The sequence below is a fragment of the Jaculus jaculus genome, chromosome 9 (assembly GCF_020740685.1).
Source record: "Jaculus jaculus isolate mJacJac1 chromosome 9, mJacJac1.mat.Y.cur, whole genome shotgun sequence".
Lineage (NCBI taxonomy): Eukaryota > Metazoa > Chordata > Mammalia > Rodentia > Dipodidae > Jaculus > Jaculus jaculus.
In genome coordinates, this window is record NC_059110.1 from 109,971,341 (window position 1) to 109,993,856 (window position 22,516).

General features: G+C 42.4%; 1 protein-coding gene across 1 annotated transcript in view; it reads right to left on the reverse strand.

The window, feature by feature from the left end:
• Window positions 1-1,157: 1,157 nt before the first annotated feature.
• Window positions 1,158-22,516, reverse strand: part of Npepps (aminopeptidase puromycin sensitive) — a 116,264-nt gene continuing 94,905 nt past the window's right edge. The window contains exons 16-23 of the mRNA XM_004655500.2: window positions 21,518-21,652; window positions 19,714-19,933; window positions 14,980-15,122; window positions 14,237-14,293; window positions 8,010-8,117; window positions 7,321-7,476; window positions 4,848-4,895; window positions 1,158-2,713 (exon numbers count right to left, since the gene is read on the reverse strand). Coding sequence (XP_004655557.1) covers window positions 2,561-2,713; window positions 4,848-4,895; window positions 7,321-7,476; window positions 8,010-8,117; window positions 14,237-14,293; window positions 14,980-15,122; window positions 19,714-19,933; window positions 21,518-21,652 — 1,020 coding nt within the window. The 3' untranslated portion in view covers window positions 1,158-2,560. The remainder of the gene's footprint in view (window positions 2,714-4,847; window positions 4,896-7,320; window positions 7,477-8,009; window positions 8,118-14,236; window positions 14,294-14,979; window positions 15,123-19,713; window positions 19,934-21,517; window positions 21,653-22,516) is intronic.

Sequence of the window (22,516 nt, forward strand, 5' to 3'; positions counted from 1 at the left end):
GCCTGGCATACCAATTCACTCTCTCTGCCTCTTGCTCTCTCAAATACTATTTTAATAAAAAGACAAAACTCTGGTAAAAAGCTGGGTATGATGGCTCACACCTATAATCTCAGAATTTAGGAGGCTGTGAAAGATGAACCATTTTGGTTTTAGGGCCATCCTGGGCTACAAAGTGAGTTCCAGGTCAGCTTAGAAGCAGTAAAAAAAAAAGTAAGCAAGCAAGAAAGAAAGAAAAAGGAAGGAGGGAAGGAAAGAAGGAAGGGAGGAAGGGAGGAAGGAAAGAAAAGGGGTGGAGAGAGATGGCTCATTGGTTAAAGGCACTTCTTGCAGAACATGAAGGCCCAGGAACCATGTAAAGCAAGAATCACAAAGTGGCATATGCATCTGGACTTTACTCAGAGCAGCAAGAGGCCTTGGTACACCCATGCTATTTCTCTCTCAAAAATAAGTAAAAGTAAGCTGGGTGTGGTGGCGCACGCCTTTAATCCCAGCACTTGGGAGGCAGAGGAAGGAGGATTGCCATGAGTTTGAGGCCACCCTGAGACTCCATAGTGAATTTCAGGTCAGCCTGGGCTACAGTGAAACCCTACCTTGAAAAACAAAAACAAAAAAAGGTAAAAAACTATGGTAGTCTAACTTCTTGCAATCCTACTGAATCATAGCAAAGATTTCAGATTCTTTTCAAAGAAAATAAAAGCAATCAGTACATATGGCAGAGAAAATGAAGGAGCTCCTAGATACATCAATAAGACAAGAAGATAGTCGACTGCCCACTGTGAGACTTTCCACCTCTACATCTGCCAGGGCACAGGAGAAATTGCACAGGAAGTGATGGCATGAATACTGCTTTTACTGCTAGTCTGACATTCAGTACCCAGGTTGATGGTGACAAGACCTATGAAAGCAGAAATCCAGAGACTACAAACAACACTAAATCAGACTGCTAACAGAAGATTTTAAGAGCACAGGAATATCCTGAGGCTAGGTCCCCTGCTACCCTATAGAGACTGACTGAGGCCTTCATGACTTTACTGTGATTTTCAGAAACCAACTGATGAGGACTCTCAGGGTAATGGGATTGGGGTGAAGGGACAATAGTACATAACCTGTCAATATATAAAGTTTAAGAAAAAAAAAAAAAAGAAATCAGACATCAGTTTCACATTGACATTTTTATTAACGCCAACTGTTTTTAATTATTATTTTTTAAAACAATAGCACAAAAATGTTTCAAGGAAGCAGTCTCACAATCTTGATAACCTTCTGGAATACAGTTAAGCCACACCAAATATGAATTTCTGTTAAAAACACAAGAGAAATTTAAGGAAAATAAAAGGAAAAGGGAAAATAAAAGAAAACAGGAAGGGAAGAGGAAGAGGATGAGACAGTTAAAACACACTGGCTAGCTAGTGAGGCTCATTAGTAGGATACACTGTTGAAGCAGTGGTACACAGGCAAACAGTTTGCAGCCAGCCACCACTATCATACAGGCTGCAGCAGGACCTGGCTCCTCCTGTGACAAAGGAAACCAGCAGCCACAGCTGACTTGATACTGTTATGGAGAGGTTCAATAGTTGGCCTGCCAAACAACTAAGACCATTTTTAGCAGAATAACTCCTTCAGAAAGGCCTGGCTGAAAATCTTTTTATTTCTACTCTCTCACCTAATACACATTTCAGGGCTCTTAAAAGTCATCTTACAAAAGAAATAAAAAATAATGTATATCAGTTTTTCTTATTTAATGTGGCTATGAAAGATGTTTCCTTATTATTTTTTTATCTCTAAGAAAGACACCAGGGCTGGGGGGCTGGAGAACTAGCAGGAGGAAGAACCCAGAACAGGGTAGGTTTTTCTTTAATTATTTTTTTCAACTTTTTATTATTTTTTCTTTTTTTTAATTTTTAAAAAAGTTTTTTGGCTTAGGGGTCACACAGAAGGGAGGCAAGGAGGAAAACTACAATCCTTGGTTCAGATTGAGTTATGCAGGAAAATGATCTTCCTGGTCAGGCCCCATGCCAAAAGGGGGGGAGGAGAAAAACCCACTTGGGAATATGCACAGACTCCGACTATGTTATACCACTAACCAGTCTTTGTGTTTAGCATTCCCAGCAACGGACACTACCTGGGCTTGTCAGGCTGCTTGCAGAACCCACTTCACAAAAACCCTCTCCTTAGAAACCTCTACTTTGCTTTTGGTAGGTTATAAAAACAGAACATCTGTCATTAACAGGAGAGTGTTAAATAATTTTAACCACTGACAAGGCTTCAGGAAGTTTCACAGTTTCGTTATGCTCTATTTTATTACTATCATATTTACATTTTTATTTATTTATTTATTTATTTATTTATTTTTTGCTGAATTGCTGATTTTCCTTTTTCAATAGAATTTAATTCTGGAGTGTGAGCAGGAACCAGTTAACTACATTCATTGTCCAACTCCCACTGGTTTGAAAGAAGACTCCCAAATTCTTGGCATATGAATCAGCTGTTTGGTGGCTCCACCTGATCTCTGCAGCGAAGCAGCAAGACTGCAGTGAAGGAGGTGCAGCCCGCTCAGGCTTCACACTGAGGGTGGTGAGGCTTTTCGCTGAAGGAGGTACTGGTGGATGCTCTCAGCATCCCGCTTCAGCCAAGCAGCATTCAGCAAGATATTTTCACAACACTGCTGGATGGTCCGCTCAGCTGAAGGAGCTGGGTGACTCTCGAAGAAAGCCTGGTATAAAACAATTCAGAATGTAGAATCATTGCTAGCAATAGTAAGAAGTCAATGTCATGACTATGCAAAAATATTTACAGAGTAAAGGATCAATAAGCCTCAATAATGAGAATTGACACTTGATACCCTCAGGCTAAAATAACTCCTTGACCCTACATATAGGAATCCCCCTCTACTTAGTAAACTCATAAAACTTAACCAAAATTTGGTAAGAAAGATATGAAACCTACTATCTTTCTTTAACAAGTCTAGTGGTTAGCTGTCCTTACATACCAGAGAACCTGGAAATTATCATTAACTCGTTTCTTCCCAGATGTGGTCTTAAGACAGAGAAATCAAAACAAAAAATATGGCTGAATTAAAGACAAACAAGCTGGGCGTGGTGGCACATACATGCCTTTAAACCCCAGCACTTGGGAGGCAGACGTAGGAGGATTACAGTGAATGCAAGGCCACCCTGAGACTACACAGTAAATTCCAGGTCAGCCTGGGCTAGAGCGAGACCCTACCTTGAAACCCACCCCCATTACCTTTACACTACTTATATGTAATACACAATGTAAACAACATGATGGCAGAGAACAAGCCTTTGAAGCAAGGCTTAAATATCTTTCTTTCTTTCTAGGTTGGGTCTCACTCTAGCCCAGGCTGCCCTCAAACTCATAGCGACCCTCCTAACTCTGCCTCCTGAGTGCTGGGATTAAAGGTGTTCACTACCATGCCTGGCTCTAAAAATCTTCAAACTTTTTTTTTTTTTTTTTTACCAGGAGTGAAGGGGGCGGGAGGGGGGGAGAGAAAGAGAGGGAGAGAATGGGGCATCAAGGCCTCTTGCCACGATAAATCAACATAAATAAAACTTAAAAAAAAAATTTTAGGAGCTGGAGAGATGGCTTATCAGTTAAGACATTTGCCTGCAAAGCCAAAGGACCCAGGTTCGATTCCCTAGTACACACATAAGCCAAATGCACAAGGTGGTGCGTGCATCTGGAGTTTGTTTGCAGCGGCTGGAGGCCCTGGCATGGCCATTATCTCTCTCTCAAATAAATAAATTTTTTTTTTTAAAGTAAATTTTAGGGCTGCAGAGGTAGCTCAGCAGTTAAAGGTACTTGCCTGAAAAGCCTGATGACCTGGGTTCAAATCCCTAGTACCCATGTAAAGCCAGACGCACAAAGTGGTACATGCATGTGGAGTTCCTTTACAGCTGCGGGAGGCCAAGACTCTTCCAAACTTATTCTGTCTCTCTCTCTCCTTTTTTTTTTTTCACGGTTGGGTTTCATTCTAGCTCAGGCTGACCTGGAATTCACTATGTAGTCTCAGGGTGGCCTCAAGCTCATGCTGATCCTCTTACCTCTGCCTCCGAGGGCTGGGATTAAAGGCATGTACCACTACACCCAGATTCATTCTGTCTTCCTCAAATAAATAAACAATAAACATTTTTAAAAGAAAACTTTAATTTTAAGCTTCCTGTTCCTTAACTGCAAAATACCTTTACCCTTGGAGGCAACAGTTTTTAAAGTATTAATTTAGAAGTCTGGAGAGATGCACTCTGTAATTTCAGGCTGGTCTCAAACTCACAGCAATCTTTCTACCTCTGCCTACCAAGGGCTGGGATTAGAGGTGTGCGCTGCCACAACCAGTGGCACACACCTTTAATCCCAGCACTTGGGAGGTAGAGGTAGGAGGATCACTGTGAGTTCAAGGCCACCTTGAAAATATATAAGTGACTCCCAGGTCAGCCTGGGCTACAGTGGAACCCTACCGTAACCCTACTTTGGGGAGAGGGATGAGAACAACCTACTCTGCTCTAGGCCCACCATGCTAACCTAAATAGCAATCTTATCATCACCCCATTTATTGGGTCATAGGGGTCAAAAAAGTTGCTCACAGACACCATGCTAATATGGATGAGAACAGATTTACAGTACAGTGGACTCTTTAAATTTCACATTTTCAACTTCCTTTCAACACTCTTAAAGATAATCCCAACTCTTCAGACATTGAAAATACAACTAGCTTGTCTTTGAGGAAAAAAATGAGAAATCAAACTACATCATCATCCCAACATTCTGAGCCGGGTTAATGCTTTTGTGTTCTAGATTGAAAAATGAAAAGTAAACAGTACTTTTCTTACCTTAACTTCTCCAGCCATTTTATCAACTGCAAATCCCTCAACTGATAACTGAAAAACAAACATTTTAAGTAGTTAAGTGAAACTACAAAAGGCTGAGAAAAAATGTCCATTTACCTTAAACCAACCAACCAACCAACACACCATCTGTTCTCTCTCAAATTGGACTATAATGTGGAGTGTATGGGCGGGACATGTAGAAGCCCTTAAACAAAACCAGAAAGTATTTGAGGAAATTTTGTATTGTGATGCTGACTATTAACCCAGGGCCTATGACCAATGCAGACGCAGGCCACGAAAGAACTCTTAGTATTGAGCTACGTTCCAGTTCTAGCCTTCAAGACACCTTAGTGCTTTTCTCCCCCACCTCTTTCTTTCAAGAACTTGCTATGTCACTTTGGTTGATCTCAAATTTACAGTGATCCTTCTGCCTTAGCTTCCTAAGTGCTGAAATTACAGACATGGACTACCTCTTAAAAGAACAAAGGTCATTAGCTGGGCATGGTGGCTCACGTCTTTAATACCAGCACTCAGGAGGCAGAGGTAGAAGGAACACTGTGAGTTCAGGGCCACCTTGAGACTACATGGTGAGCTCCAGTTCACCTGGGCTAGAGTGAGACCTTACCTCAAGCCCCCGCCCCCCTTCCACCAAATAAAAGAACAAAGGTCAGCTCTGAAAAATCCTGCTGGAGCTGAGCTGAAAACCTCCTCCATGTAGACGAGCTGACAGAAAGCTGAAAAAAGCCATGTTGCATGCAGTTCAATGGGAGAGAGAAATCACCAGTGATGAGCCAACAGGTGCAATGGTGGCATGTATGTTATGGGGGAAACCAACTGCCCTCTAATTTGACTGTAGGACTGCTCCATGGGAGGGAATACATCCCTGATGCTGAAAACCTAAAACGGGTAATCATGAGCCCTAGGGGTGTAACATCTGCTGCTGTCTGGATATACTATGCTCACCAAACTGCCCAGGAAGCACTTCTCTTAATGTTCATACCCATATACTAATGTTACCCTCACTTTTGGTTAGAGAAGCTTCTCTTTTCAGATGGCAGTGACCTTGGGATGACTCAGAAGGCATCATGGTGCTGAAAGAAGTGATAGAGGAATGCCCAGCACTGAAATATATCACACCTTCCAAGACTCAGAGTCCATTGCTGAAGAGGTGGTGGAAAGAATGTAAGAGCCAAAGGAAGGGTAGGACTCCTTACAATGTGTTCCTCCAGACACAAAATGGCCTGGATATCCATGACCTCACAGTGCCTGACACTACCTACACAAGACCATCATAATAGGAGGAAAAGATCATGACATCAAAATAAAAGAGACACTGATTGAGAGCAGGAGGGGATATGATGAAGAGTGGAGTTTCAAAGGAGAAAGTGGGGGGAGGGAGGGAATTACCATGGGATATTGTTTACAGTTACGGAAATTGTCAATAAAAAAAATAAGGGGGCTGGAGAGATGGCTTAGTGGTTAAGCGTTTGCCTGTGAAGCCTAAGGACCCTGGTTCGAGGCTCAGTTCCCCAGGACCCACGTTAGCCAGGTGCACAAGGGGGCGCATGCGTCTGGAGTTCGTTTGCAGTGGCTGGGAGCCCTAGTGCACCCATTCTTTCTCTCTCTCTCTCTCTCTCTCTCTCTCTCTCTTCCTCCTCCTCCTCTCTCTGTCACTCTCAAATACAACAACAACAACAAAAATAAATAAGGGACTAGAGAGATAGCTTAGTGGTTAAGGTATTTGCCTGTGAAGCATTAAGGACTCAGGTTCAATTCGCCAGTTCCACCTAAGCCAGATGCACATGGTGGCACATGTGTCTGGAGTTTGTTTGCAGTGGCTAAAGGCCCTGGCTTGCCCATTCTCACATGCTATCTCTCTGTCCTCCTCTCTGTCTCTAATAAATAAATACTTAAAAAAAAAAATAAATAAGAACAAAGGTCAGGACTGGAAAGATGGCTTGGTGGTTAAGGTGCTTGCCTGTAAAGCCAAAAGGACCCAGGTTTGATTCCCCAGGACCCACGTAAGCCAGATGCCCATGGTGGCACATGCTTCTGGAATTCATTTGCAACAGCTGAAGGCCCTGGCATGCCCACTCTCTATTTGCCTTTTTCTCCCTTCCTCCCTCAATAAATTAAAAAAGAGCTGGTTGTGGTGGCACACACCTTTAATCCCAGCACTTGGGAGGTAGAGGTAGGAGGATTGCTATTAGAGTTCAAGGCTACCCTGACACTACCTAGTGAATTCCATGTCAGCCTGGGCTAGAATGAGAACGTACCTCGAAAAACCAAAAACAATTTAAAAAAGAACTAAGGTCATAATGTATGGGTCTACTGAATCATAGATGATCATTCAAAATTAGTAAGCTATTCAAAAACCTTTTCTCTTCTTGCACATCAGCTTGTTTGTAAAGCTATGGGGAAAAAAGAATAAAGACAGGGGTAATAAGGTCTCCTGTAGAAGTTCAATTTCACAAACCTTTATTAGCCTAGATATTAAGAACCCTCCTTGGTATCGATTATAGAGCTCCTCCCAGTTGTCCTTTATGAATTTCCAAGCTGCTTTCCTCCCGTGCTTGCTGCCTCCAGCTACTCCACCAATTACTGATACAGTGTCCTGTGGACGAACCTCTTCCTAAAAAAGAGAAAGAGAACTAGAAGTCTGGCATATCTAAAACATCTTCTGGTGCCAGAAAGTACAGAATACTGTTGAAATGCTGAAGAACTCCCAGGGAAGTCACTCACTGTATGACTTAGGAATGACTGGCACCAGAATCTCCCAGCAAAGAAATTATAATCCAAAAGATTTAAAAATAAAAATCAGTCAAACAGAATGAGGCATTGAGACAGACCAAACAGCTACTCAGCAGTCACTTGCTTGGCATTCTACAGAATAAAGAAAGAGAGAAAAGCAGGTAATAGGATAAGTGAGCTGTTCTTGTCCTCAGTTGATATTCCAGACTTTTCTTTCTCTCTCAACTATTCTGATTCTTAACCATTAGTGGGAGTTCACAGAACTCAGTAATAAAAGTTCACAGCAGTTTTCTAGAAGAGGAAGAAACCTTAAGTCTAGGATGAAAAGAGATCAAAAGCATACTGAATCAGATTCACCTGCTATATACCAGTAAGTAGCAGATCCCTCAAAAGGCAATTTTCCTTGTAACTTACTGAAAGTGCAAAAGTGAGGACTTTTTGAATCAGTTCAGGCAAAAGTGTGGCACCAAGAACTCTTTCAATTCGGTTTTTCTCTTCTTGCATATCAGCTTGTTTGTGAAGCTATGGGGGGAAAAACAGAGACAGGGGTAATAAGGTCTCCTCTAAAATTCCAATGCATGCTCATATAAATTTGTCCTTCATTGAAGTCAAACTTCTGCTCTGCCTTCTCTTCCAGCTGGGAAAGACTGGTGGGGCATTACATTACAGATAACACTTATTACAATGGCTGAGCATTAAATATGTCATTTGCCATAAAGTCACTAGATATAAACACTCACTAGATAAATGGCCTGCTATAAGCCAGGCGTGGTGGCACATGTCTTTAATCCCAGCACTTTGGAGGCTGAGGTAGGAGGACTGCCATTAGTCTGAGGCTAACCTGAGATTACATAGTGAATTCCAGGCCAGCTTGGGCTAGAGTGAGACCCTACCTTGAAAATCAAAAAAAAAGAAAAAAAGTTTATTTATTTATTTATTTATTTTTAAGGCAAGCCCAACAGAGTGCCTTTCTTTAATATGAGAGTGAGAAGGGGAGCGGGGAGAGAAAGAAAGAATTGGCACGCCAGGGCCTTCAGCTACTGCAATCGAACTCCAGATGTGCGTGCGCCCTTTGAGCATGTGCAACCTTGGGCACTTGTGTCACTGTGCGTCTGGTTTCCACCTGGAGAGTCCAACACGAGTCCTTAACTGCTAAGCCATCTCTCTCTAGCCCCCACAAACTTCTGACTTGGAATTCACTATGTAGTCTCAGGGTGGTCTCGAACTCATAGCAATCCTCCTACCTCTGCCTCCTGAATGCTGGGATTAAAGGTGTGCACCACCATGCCTGGCTTATGTCTTATTTTTTAATATTTTACTTCAGAGAGAGAGGGGCAAATACAGAGAGAATGGGTGCGTTAGGGCCTCTAGCCACTGTAAAGGAACTCCAGATGCATGCACCACCTTGTGCATCTGGCTTTAGGGCAGGATTGGGGAACTGAACCTGGGTCCTTAGGCTCTAAAGGTAAGCACCTTAACTACTCAGCCATCTCTCCAGCCCATCATTTTCTTTCTTTCTTTCTTTTTTTTTTTTTTTGCTTTTCAAGGTAAGAGTCTTACTGTAGCCCAGGGGTTGACCTGGGATTCATTATGTAGTCTCAGCCTGGCCTCGAACTCACCACAATCCTCCTACCTCTGCCTCCCGAGTGCTGGGATTAAAGGTGTGTACCAACACTCCCAACCCATCATCATTTTTCTGTGAGAGAGTGAGAGAGAATTGGCATGCCAGGGCCCCCAGCCAGTACAATAGAATTCCAGACACATGTGCCACCTTGCACATATGTGCAACCTTGCATGCTTGTGTCACCTTGTGAGTCTGGCTTATGTGGGACCTAGAGAGTTGAACATGAGTCCTTAGGTTTTGCAGGCAAATACCTCAACCAACCACTAAGCCACCTCTCCAGACCCAAAGTATTTTTTGTTTTGTTTTGTTTTGGTTTTCCGAGGCAGTGTCTCCCTCTAGCTCAGGCTGACCTGGAATTCACTATGTAGTCTCAGGGTGGCCTTGAACTCACAGTGATCCTTCTAACTCTGCCTCCCAAGTGCTGGGATAAAAGGCCTGTGCCACCACACGCAGCTCAAAGTTTGTTTGTTTAAAATGTTTCTAGGGGCTGGAGAGATAGCTTAGCTGTTAAGGCTTTTGCCTACAAAGCCAACAGACCCAGGTTCAATTGCCCAGTATCTACACACATAAGCCTGATGCACAGTGGCACATGCATATGGAGTTTGCAGCAGCTAAAGGTCCTGGCATGCCAGCCATTCTCTTTCTGTATACTTCTTTCTGTCTCTCTCAAATAAATAAAAACTTTTAAAAATTTGCATGCTTGTGTGTGTGTGTGTGCATGTGTGTATAGGCACACAGGGACTCTTGTGACTGCAAATGAATAAAAGTGGAACCACTTTTTGCATCTGGCTTTTTGTGAGTGCTGGGAAATTGAACCTGGGCCAGCAGGCTTTGTAAGCAAGTGCCTTAAACTGCTGAATCATTTCTCCAGTCCCTAGTTCTACAAAGTCTAATCGAAATCTGAGGGATAAAACTGTTCTTTTCACCACTGATATTACAGGAACAAAGTTATCAATAACCTTAAGCCATTATAATGGCATTAATTTAACTTGTGATAGTGAAAGATGAAAATAATCTAACTATGAAATAGTTGGTTACTGGAATTATTTATCCCATTTAAAAAACACCATGAACAGGGACCAAGGCAGGAAATCAAAAATCCAAGGTCATACTCAGCTATGTAGCAAATTTGAGGCTACTTGAGAATTCTTCATTTAAAAAAATATTTTTATTTATATGAGAGAGAGAGAATGAATATGAATGAATGAATATGGGTACACCAGGGCCTCTAGCCACTGCAAACAAACTCCAGACAGGCATGCACCACCATGTGCATCTGGCTTATGTGGGTTCTGGGGAGTCGAACTTGGATCCTGTGGCTTCACAAATAAGTGCCTTATCCACTAACCCATCTCTCCAGTCCACAATATTTTTTTAAAGATGCCTTACTGAAATTTAAAATTTAAGAGTACTTATTTGCATACCTCTTTATCCTACCACATGGAAGGCAGAAGTAGGAAGATCATCATGAGTTCAAGGCCAGCAAGGGTTATATAGAATGAGAGTTCCAGGTCAGCCAGGACCAAAGTGAGAATGTACTTTTTTGGGGGGAGGGGTGCTTTCATGGTAGGGTCTTACTCTAGCTCAGCCTGATCTGGAATTCACTCTGTAGTCTCAGGATGGCCTTGAACTCATGGCAATCCTCTTACCTCTGCCTCTCGAGTACTGGGATTAAAGACATGAGCCACCAAGCCCGGCTGAGAATGTACTTAAAAAAAAAAAATCTTGGGTCGGAAAGATGGCTTGGCAGTTAGGGTGCTTTCCTGAAAACCCAGATTCGAGTCCCAGTATCCATGTAAGCCAGATGTACAAGGTGATACATGTGATTGGAGTTTGAAACTAAAGGCCTGACACACCCATTCCTTCTGTCTGTTTTTCTCAAATAAACATCAAATTATTAAGAAATTTAAAAAACCTTAAACTGGGTGCGGTGGTACACACCTTTAATCCCAACACAGAGGATTCCAGGTCAGCCTGGGCTAGCGTGAGACCCTGCCTCAAAAAACCCACAAAAATAAAGTAAATTCATTTTTATTTATTTATTTTTGGTTTTTCAAGGTAGGCTCAGGCTGATCTGGAATTAACTATGTAGTCTCAGGGTAGCCTCAAACTCACGGCGATCCTCCTAGCTCTGCCTCCCGAATGCTGGGAAAGGCATGTGCTACCATGCCAGGCATAAATTTATAAAATATTTTTATTTATTTATTTATTTGAGAGTGACAGACAGAGAGAAAGAGGCAGATAGAGAGAGAGAGAGAATGGGCACGCCAGGGCCTCCTGCTGCTGCAAACGAACTCCAGATGCGTGCGCCCCCTTGTGCATCTGGCTAGCGTGGGTCCTGGAGAATCGAGGTTCGAACCGGGGTCCTTAGGCTTCACAGGCAAGCGTTTAACCGCTAAGCCATCTCTCCAGCCCATAAATTTATATTTAAGTGAAAAAAAGTGAAGACAGAAAACTAAATGGTCCTAAATTAAAAAAAAAAAAAAAGCCAAAATGTCAGTATTAACTAATGGTCAGTAAAACTATATTTATTCATTTTGCTTTCTTTTGTGGGGCTGGAGACTGAGCCGAGGACCTGTGCATGGTGGGCAAGTTATCTACTACTGAGCGACACCCTTAACCCACATATTCCCCTATTACATCTCCTTCTCCATTGTATTTAACATGGTAAAACAGCTTGTTTGTAAAGCTGCCAGAAGACACTTTTAAAGCTCATAGTTTCCTTGTCTTTTCTTTTGGATTAAAAAAATTGGGTGGGGGGAGTTAGGCATGGTGGCGCATGCCTTTAATCCCAGCCCTTGGGAGACATTGGTAGGAGGATCACCGTGAGTTCGAGGCCATCCAGAGACTTGCATAGTGAATTTTAGGTCAGCCTGAACTAGAGCAAGACCCTACCTAGAAAAACAAAACAAAACAAACAACAAAAATCTTGGGGGGGGGGGTAGTATTGTGGATTAAACTTAGGTACTTTCTCTATTATTAAGTGTATGTTTAGCCCTTCTGGAATACTTTTTATTTATTTCTTTATTTAAAGTGGCAGAGAGAGAAAGAGAGAGACACAGACAGACAGACAGACAGACAGACACACACACACACACACACACACACACACACACACATACACACACACTGGGAACACCAGGGCCTCTAGCTGCTGTAAACAAACTCCAGGCACATGTGCTGCCTTGTGCATCTAGCCTACATGGGTACTGGGGAATCAGACCTGGGTCCTTGGGCTTTTCAGGCAAGTGCCTTAACCATTAAGCCATCTCTCCAGCCCCATCTGGGATACTTTTTTTTTCCCTTTTTTTTCAAGGTAGGGTCTCACTCTAGCTCAGGCTGACCTGGAATTCACTATGTAGTTTCAGGGTGGCCTTGAACTCATGGCGATCCTCCTACCTCTGCCTCCCGAGTGCTGGGATTAAAGGCATGCACCACCACACCCGGCCTTGCACCACCACACCCGGCCTCCCATCTGGGATACTTTTGAATAGCAGTGTGGTACCAATAAGATGCCAGATTTAAGTTATAGTCTCATTTTGCTTCTCTCTCTGTGATCGTGAGTAAATCCTTACCCTCTCCAGGTCTTAAGTTTACACATGTGGGGTGCTGGACAGATGTTTCTCAAGTTTCTTTTCAGGCTCCAATATTCAAACTGAACTCTAGCTCTCAAGAAGCATCCCAGAGAACTTGCTAGACAAGTCCACCAGATGGCACTCTAACACCACATTTCAAATATAGTATTAGGGTTTTTGTTTGTTTTGTTTTCTTCTTCTTCTTTGAGGAAGGGTCTCACTCTAGCCCAGGCTGACCTGGAATTCACTATGCAAGTCTCAGGGTGGCCTCAAACTCACCGTGATCCTCCTATACTTCTGCCTCCTGTGTGCAGAGATTAAAGATGTACACCACCACACATGGCTTGTTTTTACTTGTATTTTATTTATTTATTTGAGAAAGAGGATGGGTGCACCAGGGCCACTGCAAATAACCACCACGTGCATGTATACCAGCTTGTGCATCGAGCTTATGTGGGAACTGGGGAATCAAATCCAGATCCCTAGGCTTTGCAGACAAGTACCTTAACTATTCCAGTCACCTCTAATACAACCAGCACATTTTCTTTTCTTTCTTTCTTATTTATTTATTTGAGAGAGGGAAAGAGGCAGAGAGAGAGAGAGAGAGAGAGAAGTGGGGCGGGGAGAGAGAGAGAGACAGATACACAGAGCGTGAGCAAGAGAGAGAATGGGCACGCCAGGGCTTCTAGCCACTGCAAATGAACTCCAGATGCATGTTCCACCTTGTACATCTGGCTTACATGTGGGTCCTGGGGAAATCAAACCAAGGTTTTTTGGTTTTACAGGCAAGTGCTTTAACTACTAAGCTATCTCTCCAGCCCAACAACCAACACATTTTCTAACAGACTGTTTAAAAAAAGGGTTTGCAGAGAGCAGTGGTGCACCCCTTTAATCCCAGCACTTGCACTTGGGAGGCAGAGGTAGGAGGATCGCTGTGAATTTGAGGCCATCCTGACACTACATAGTGAATTCCAGGTCAGCCTGAGTTAGAGCGAGACCCCACTTCAAAAATAAAATAAAATAAATATGGAATAAAGACAGCAGTTGTCCCACAGTTACTATTAACTCAAACTCTGAGGGGCTAAAATAACACTCAGTGGTTCCAAACACTTGCTGCTCAAGCCTGAGAAATGGAATTCGAATCCCAAGAACACAAGTAAAGTGAGACAAAAGTAGCACATGCATCTGTAATCCCAACACACCTGGAACAATGGAGGTGGAACCAGGAGAATCCCAAAGCTCACAGGGCATTCTCAGTGGCCAAACCAAGACAGTCCTGAGAGTAGTGGTGCATGCCTATAGTCCAGCGCTTAGGAGGCTGATATAGGAGAATGCCCTGAGTTTTGGACTTGCCTGGGGCTGTACCATGAGTTCCAGGTCAGCCTGGGCTAGAGTGGGGAGGGGAGAAGAGGGAGCCCTTTCCAAATATCAAATATACTCACCTTTAGCATAATGTCTAAGGTAGTGCTATCACCATGCTTTAAAACAGTTAGATAGACCTACAAGAGAAGATAAAACAAAGAGGAAGTCATCTGAGCTCATGTATCTTGTCATAAATGTTTAATCAAGAAGCTGGCTAAAAACCACCAAAGAAGCATACGTTAGAACAATTAGACATGGCTTACAGCTCAGTTCTTACTTAGGTCAGTTGTGGTTAGTATTAAAGATAGTCCAGGAAGGCTAAGGTATGAGGACTGCTGTGAGTTTGAGGTTAGCCTGGGCTAGGCAAGACCCTACTTCAAAAAATGAAAAAAGAGAGCTGCACAGGGATGGCTTAATGGCTAAGTCATTTGCCTGTAAAGCCAAAGGACACAGGTTCGATTCCCCAGGATCCATGTTAGCCAGTTGCACAAGGGGGTTCATGCATCTGGAGTTCATTTGCAGTGGCTGGAGGCCCTATTGTACCCATTCTCTGTCTCTCTCTCTCTCCCCCCTCCCTCTTTATCTGTCAGATAAATAAATAAAAATAAAATAATTTTTTTAAAATGAAAAAAGACATTCCACGCTTCCCAGAATGATGCTGCACCTAGAAATTCAGTGAATTTTAAAAGCAAACTTACAGCTGGGTGTGGTGGTGAACACCTTTAATCCCAGCACTTGGGAGGTAGAGGTACAGTGAATTCCAGATTAGCCTGGGCTACAGTGAAACCCCACCCCGAAAAGCCACAAAAAAAAGGAAACTTACAGGACTCCTTAGATCAGCAGAAAGAATCTGTTTTCCTTCCACATGGTCCTTAAACCGACGACGGGCTTCTTCTAATGTTGCCTTATGTCCTGCTTTTCCCAGTTTGCCTAGCACCAAGCCCCTCAGGAGTGCATCTAGATGACCTGATTGAGATGTGAAAAAGACACAGCACTACATTAAAAGCCTGTTTTTACAAATGTACTACCCCAAATTTACCATTTTACAATTGTGTTCTGCTAAATCTTAAAAAAAAAGATCAGGGCTGGAGAGATGGCTCAGCGACACAGCACTTACTTGCAAAGCCCAAGGACCTCGGTTTGATTCCCCAGTACCCATGTAAACCCAGACGCACAAGGTGATGCACATGTCTGGAGTTCATTTGTAATAGCTGGAGGTCCCGGCATGCCCATTTTTTCTTTCTCACTGCCTCTTTCTTGCTCTCTCAAATTAATTCATTAATTAAAAAATTAGCTGGGCATTGTGGTAGCACACATTTTTAATCGCAGCACTCGGAGGCAGAGGTAGGAGGATCACTGTGAGTTCGAGGTCACCCTGAGAGTGAATTCCAGGTCAGCCTGAGCTAGAGTGAGACCCTATCTCGAAAATTCAAAAACAAAAACAACAGAAAAAGAAACAACTACCACCCACAATATGATACTAGTTCACACTAACTGCAATAATTAAAAAGACAAGCTGGGCATGTTGATGCACACCTTTAATCCCAGCACCCAGGAGGCAGAGGTAGGAGGACTGCTGTGAGTTTGAGGCCAACCCTGAGATTACATAGTGAATTCCAGGCCAGCCTGGGCTAGGGCAAAAGCTTACCTTGAAAAACCAAAAGACAGGGCTAGAGAGATGGCTTAGCAGTTAAGGTGCTTGCCTGCAAAGCCTAAGAACTCATGTTCAAATCTCTAGGTCCTATGGAGCCAGATGCACAGTGATGCAAGTACATACTGCTGCACATAAGCACAAGGGGGTGCAAGTGTCTGGAGTTTTTTAACAGCGGCTAAGGCTCTGGCCATGCCTCATTCTTTGCCTCTTTCTCTCTCTCTCAAAATAAAAAGACAATGAATGATAGGAAGAATAAAGAGAAACTATCAGACATGGCTGGTGGTGGGAATGTGAAATGATGTGGCCACTTAGAAAAACAATCTGGCAGTTCCTCCAAAGGTTAAATATAAAGTTATCATATGACTTAGAAATTTTACTTTTAGGTATTTATCCAAGAGAAAGGTAAACATGCCTACACAAAAACTAATACAAATGTGCATAGCAAGATTTATAACAGCCCAAAAGAATCAACAGAATATAGTATTATTATACCAATACAAGGGATGAGGGCTGGGGAGAGCTCTCAATGGTTAAAAAGCACTTGGCTGCAAAGCGTGTAGGCCCAGTTTCAACTTCCTAGTACCCACATAACCACAGATGCACAAAGTACTGCATAAAGCTAGAGTTCATTTGTAGTAGCAAGAGGTTCTGGCGCACCCATGTGCTCATTCTCTCTCAAGTAAATAAAAATACAGCTGCCCAGCACCTGGGAGGCAGAGGTATGAGGACCAATGTGAGTTCGAGGCTACCCTACAACTATGTAGTGAATTCCAAGTCAGCCTGGGCGAGAGTGAGACCCTACCACAAAACAAAACAAAACAAAAGTTAAAAATATAGCTGGCAGTACTCAAGAGAAAGGCAGAGGTAACAGGATTGCTGTGAGTTGGAGGCCACTGAGATTACATAATGAATTCCAGGTCAGCATGGGCTAGAGTGAGACCCTACCTTGAAAATAAACAAAAAGGAATGAAATACTGTCATGGATGAATCTCTCAAAACGTGCTAAACAAACAAACAAAAAGAAGCTAATCACAAAAGGCCACATTTTGTATGAGTCTATTTCTAGAAAATGTCCAGAATCGGCAAATCCATGAATTAGAAAGATTAGAGCAGTTGCCAGGGAATGGAAATGATTGTCAACAGGCAAAGGGTTTCTTCTGGGGTGATAAGATCCTGGAATTACACAGTAGTGATGGTTCCATTAGCTTGTGAATACATAAAACAAAAAAAAAAACCCAAAAAACACTGAATTGAGGCCGGGTGTGGTAGTACATGCCACTCAGGAGGCTGAGGTAGGAGGATCACCATGAGTTCAAGGCCACCTTGAGCCTACATAGTGAATTCCAGGTCAGCCTGGGCTAGTGCATGGAGCAAGACCCTACCAGGAAAGACAGACAAAAAACCAGGGTTGTCAGGCTTTGCAAGCCTGTGCCCGTAACCACTGAGCCATTTCTTCAGCCCCAACATTATAGTTCCTTTTTTTTTTTTTTTTTTTTGGTGGTGGTAGGGTCTCACTCTAGCCCAGGCTAACTTGGAATTCACTATGTAGTCTCAGGCTGGCCTTGAACTCACAGTGACCTTCCTAGTTCTGCCCCTTGAGTGCTGGATTAAAGGTGTGTACCACCACGCCTGGCTATAATCTTCAGCTTTTAATATACTTTTGCATTATTATTATTTTTAAAACATTTTATTTTATTTATCTGAGAGTGAGAGAGACACAGAAAGGCAGAGAGAGACAGACAGAATGGCCCACCAGGCACTTTAGCCACTGCAAATGAACTTCAGATGCATATGCCACCTTGTCCATCTGGCTTACATGGGTCCTGGGGAATTAAACCTGGGTCCTTTGGCTTTGCAGGCAAGCACCTTAATCTTTAAGCCATTTAATCTCCAGCTCATTATTATTATTATTTTTGTTTTTTTGAGTTAGGGTCTCACTCTAGCTGAGATTGACCTGGAATTCACTATGCAGTCTCAGGGTGGCCTTGAACTCATGGCGATCCTCCTACTTCTGCCTCCTGAGTGCTGGGATTAAAGGCGTGTGCCGCCCATGCCCGGCTCCATTATTATTTTTAAAAAATATTTTATTTTTATTTATTTGAGAAAGGAAAAGAGGGAGGGGGAAGGAGAGAATGGTTGTACCAGGGCTTCCATCCACTGCAAACAAGCTCCAGACACATGTGCCCTCTTGTGCATCTGGCTTACATGGGTCCTGGGGCAAGACCTTTTAGCTTCACAGGCAAATTGCCTTAACCGCTAAGCCATCTCTCCAGTCCCAGCCCATTATTTTTTTATTTTAAAATGTTACTTACTTGTGTGTGTGCACGTGAGAGTGTGCTTATGGGTGCTCTGCCTCTTGCTGCAAATGAATACTAGACACTCATGCCACTTTCTGCTTTCAGCTTTATGTGGGGGCCTTGGGAATTAAATCAAGACTAGCAGGCTTTGAAAGCAAGCACTTTTAATCATTAAACCACATTTTTTAGCCCTGCTTTTTTTTTGTTGTTGTTGTTGTTGGTTTGTTTGTTTTGTTTTTCTGAAGTCGCATCTCACTCTAACCCAGGCTGACCTGCAACTCATAGTGATCCACCTACTTCTGCCTCCCGAGTGCTGGGATTAAAGATGTGCCCCACTACAACCCCACAACACACTCAATCCTCCATTAAATTATTTCAGTTTTACCTTCAAAACACAAAGAATTGACTGACTACCTGTAAGTGGCAGCTAGCTGCACCCAACATCTCAAATGGATTACTCAAACAGCCTTCTAAAGGGTTTCCTTTCAGTCTGTTCGTCACAGTCAAGTTAGTCAAATCAGGTTACTCAGCCCAAATTTAAAACTAGCACCTCCTTTCACTAAAACTGAAAGATAAAACTTCTAGTTGTAGCCCATAGGTCTTACAGAATCATATCTGCATGTCTCTGTTAATCTGTCCTGACCTTCCTAGTCTTTTTTTTTTTTTTTTAAGATCTATTTATTTAAGACAAAGAGAGGGAGAGAGAAAATGGGCATGCCAGGGCCTCTAGCCACTGTAAGTGAACTCCAGATGCATGCACCACCATGTGCATCTGGCTTATGTGGGACCTGGAGAATTGAACCTGGGTCCTTGGGCTTTGCAGGCATGTGCCTTAACCACTAAGCCATCTCTCCAGCCCCTAGTGTCCTTCTTATTCCTTGAACACTCCAGCAATATTCCTACCTTAGGTCCTTGGCCTTTGCTATTCTCTCAGTCTGGAACTATCTCTCTGGATATTTTCACCCTGATTCCCTCAGGACCCTGTTTATGCTCAAAGATTACCTTATTAGTGACAGTTTCCCCAACTACTCTATAAAATAGTGGCTGAGTACTACTTATTTTTCTATCTGGTTTTGTTTTTGTGGGTTTTTTTTTTTTCACCACTTAGAACATTATATATTAATGCTTGCAGTGTTTCCACAAGAATGTAAGTCAAACATGTTTGCTCACTGTTCATCATCAGCTTCTAAAATAGTACTTGGTATTTACTAGCTACACAATTGAATCAATGAAGGAAAAACATAGAGAGCTAGGTGTTTGCTAGTTCTTATTTACTTATTGAGAGAGCGAATGAAGCAGATACAGAGAGAACGGGCATACCAGGGCCTCTAGCCAATACAAATGAACTCCAGGCGCATGTGCCACCTTGAACACCTGGCTTCTGTTGGTACTGGGGAATCGATCCTGGGTCTACTGGCTTTGCAGGCAAACACTAAACCTTTCCAGCCCTAGTTCGTATTTTAAAAATTCCCAGATTTAAGTCTTAATTTCTGGCTACCTGAATATACACTGATATTCATGGATTAAAAAATGATGTTAATCACAAGTGAATAAAAAGTACCAATTCTGTACCTATCCCCCCACCCCCAATTCAGTACACCATTACCTTCTCCAGGTTTTGGGTCCCAGCCTAGTCTCTCCCCTATGGGTGAAAAGACATCTTTCACAAACTCCTGGATTTCCTCATAGAAGTCTGTGTGGGACAAGAGAGTTGAGAGAATCCCCAGGTTACAGCTCAGGTCGCTCCATACAGTATAATTGGGCTCATTCACAAAAGCCTCCATGACTTTTAGAACCTCTACAGTGCTAATGATTCCAGCTCGAGCCTGGGGTAGGAAAAAACACAAATTAACCTAGCCTGCAAACTAAATAAGACAAAGTAAAACAAACATGTATCTTTGCCATTACCTACTGCTAGTAATTTTCTGTTTCAAGGAAATGAGACTAAATAAGTTCAGAAGAATATTGTTAGAATAAAAATATTATGACAACATCCTTTGTATTACATTTTGGTATTTGTAAAAGAGCTACCTAAAAAGTTACATTAAGGCCGGGCGCAGTGGTGCACATCTTTAATTCCAGCACTCAGGAGGCAGAGGTAGGAGGATCGCTTGAGTTCGAGGCTAGCCTAAGACTACATAGTAAATTCCATGTTAGCCTGGGCTAGAGCTAAACCCTACCTCAAAAGAAAAAAAGAAATAAATACATTAAGGCCAGCCTGGGCTACAGAGTTGAGTTCCAAGTCAACCCAGGCTAGAGTGTGCCCCTGCCTTAAAAAGCAAACAAAAAAATTTATATTAAACTCATAACTTGGGACCAACAACATTGAATCAGTTACATTTTCTACTCAGTTTCTGAGACCTGACTTTTAGTTTGAAAATTCTTTATTTCCAGCAAAAGCTGCAAAACTAGTTGGGCCTTTGGTTCCTGACAGAGACTCTTTCAAAGGTGTGTCAACTTTCAAACTGTGTCAACTTGGGCCTCTCCTTTATTCATTTCTAAAAGATCACAAATGGGAAGGTACTACAAATTCAGAGTCCTTTCAGCATTAACTAATGGAGTTGGGAAAAAGGACTTCTGTTACAGCAGCCAACTGCACAAACAGCGCACACTCCTGGGACAGGTCTCTCTTGGCAATGACATCAACAGATATGAGGTTTTCTGAATCAATGCCAATCTGTGTTTATATACAAAGGAGGAACCCAAAATCTGTAATTACAGAGGGCAGGGAATATTTGAAGTCTAATATAAAATAATACTAGGAGGAATATGACAAAGATATCCACAAGTTACCTTACCTATGTTGGAGTCATAAAATAACATTAATTGTTGCTTTAAATCCGTAAGTGGAACAAAGCTAAATATGTACATAATCCTAAAGCAAATATTATATAATTTGAATAATAACAAGAATACTAAAAAAGTTCTAGCTTTTCCATCAACATTCAATTACTACTTTAGAAAAACGTATCACTCAAGTTATTTTTTAAAAAAGTGGGCTGGGTATGGTGGTACCTGAGAGGCTGAGCTAGGAGGATTGGTGTGAGTTCAAGGCCAGCCTGGACTAAACTGAGATCCACCTCATTAAAAAAATAAAAAGTGGGAAAATTTCCCCATGGCTCATACATATTTTCTTTGAAAAGAAAGCAGTTTTTGCTGTACAGAGGATAGATTAAATAAAGATAAGTTACAAAAACTGACTTAGGAATAGTGAAATGGAATTTGCTTATGGTAACTTACAATCAATCAATCTTGTCATGTTAATTATAATTAGCCATTTGCACTCATCCCACAGGTGCTAGACCTTCAGGAAAAATCATATCCTTCTGATTATGTTTCACATGCTCCAGGAAAAACAAGACCCTTTAATCAACAAAATGCACCATATGACTTACGTAGGAGATACTCACCAAAGAAAAGAGGTCATTCTGTAACCCCAGTCGATCCACAGGGGGCAGAGAAAGGTCACGGATGCCGGGTAATAAACTTTCCAGCATGGCAGAGCTGTACTGGGTCCGATAGAACCCAACTGTTCCCAGGTTTAACTGAAAAGATCCAATAAGCAACATTAAATTATTTACCACTTGTTTGTGTGTGCACATGCAGTGCATGTGTACAGACAATACACTGTGGGGGTCAGAGGACAACTTTTTGAGATAGGGTTTCTTGCTGCTGCAAATGAAAAGACAGGAACACCATACTATCTGAAACTCCTGGCACCTCCTCTCATTGTCATAGGCACATCTGGATCACATATACATGCACCGTTTTGTATCCAGCTTTAGGTGGATGCTGGGGAACTGAAACCCGGCCAACAGGCTTTGTGAATGTTAGGCAATTACTCTATGATTGAATTTAAAAAACCCCTTGTACAACTGCCTTTTTTTTTTTAAATGGCTTTTCAAGGTAGGGTCTCACTCTAGCCCAGGCTGAACTGGAATTTACTCACTCTGTATTCTCAGGATGGCCTGATAGTTTTTGTTTTAAGACAGGATTTCATGTAGCTCAAGGTGAGCTTGTACTCACTATGTAGCTGATGGGCATGAACTCCTGATCTGCCTACTTCTATTTCCCAAGAGATTACAGGAGTGTGTCCTCATGTCTGGCCTCACTGTGTGTGTGTGTGTGTGTGTGTGTGTGTGTGTGTGTGTGTGTGTGTGTGTGTGTTTGCACACAGCAATAGGATATTCTAAGTGCTTTGGCGCTAACCATGTATGTTAAATTGGCTGGCCATAAGTAAGCTCAGGAAATCTGGCTATTACTACCTCCCAAGTAAATTTTAAGTGCTGTCACATCAGGCTTTTTCACTGAGTTAAGGTAGGGTTTCACTCCAACCCAGGCTGACATGGAGCTAATTCGGTAGTTCCAGGCTGGCCTTGAACTCATAGCAATTCTCCTACCGGTGCCTC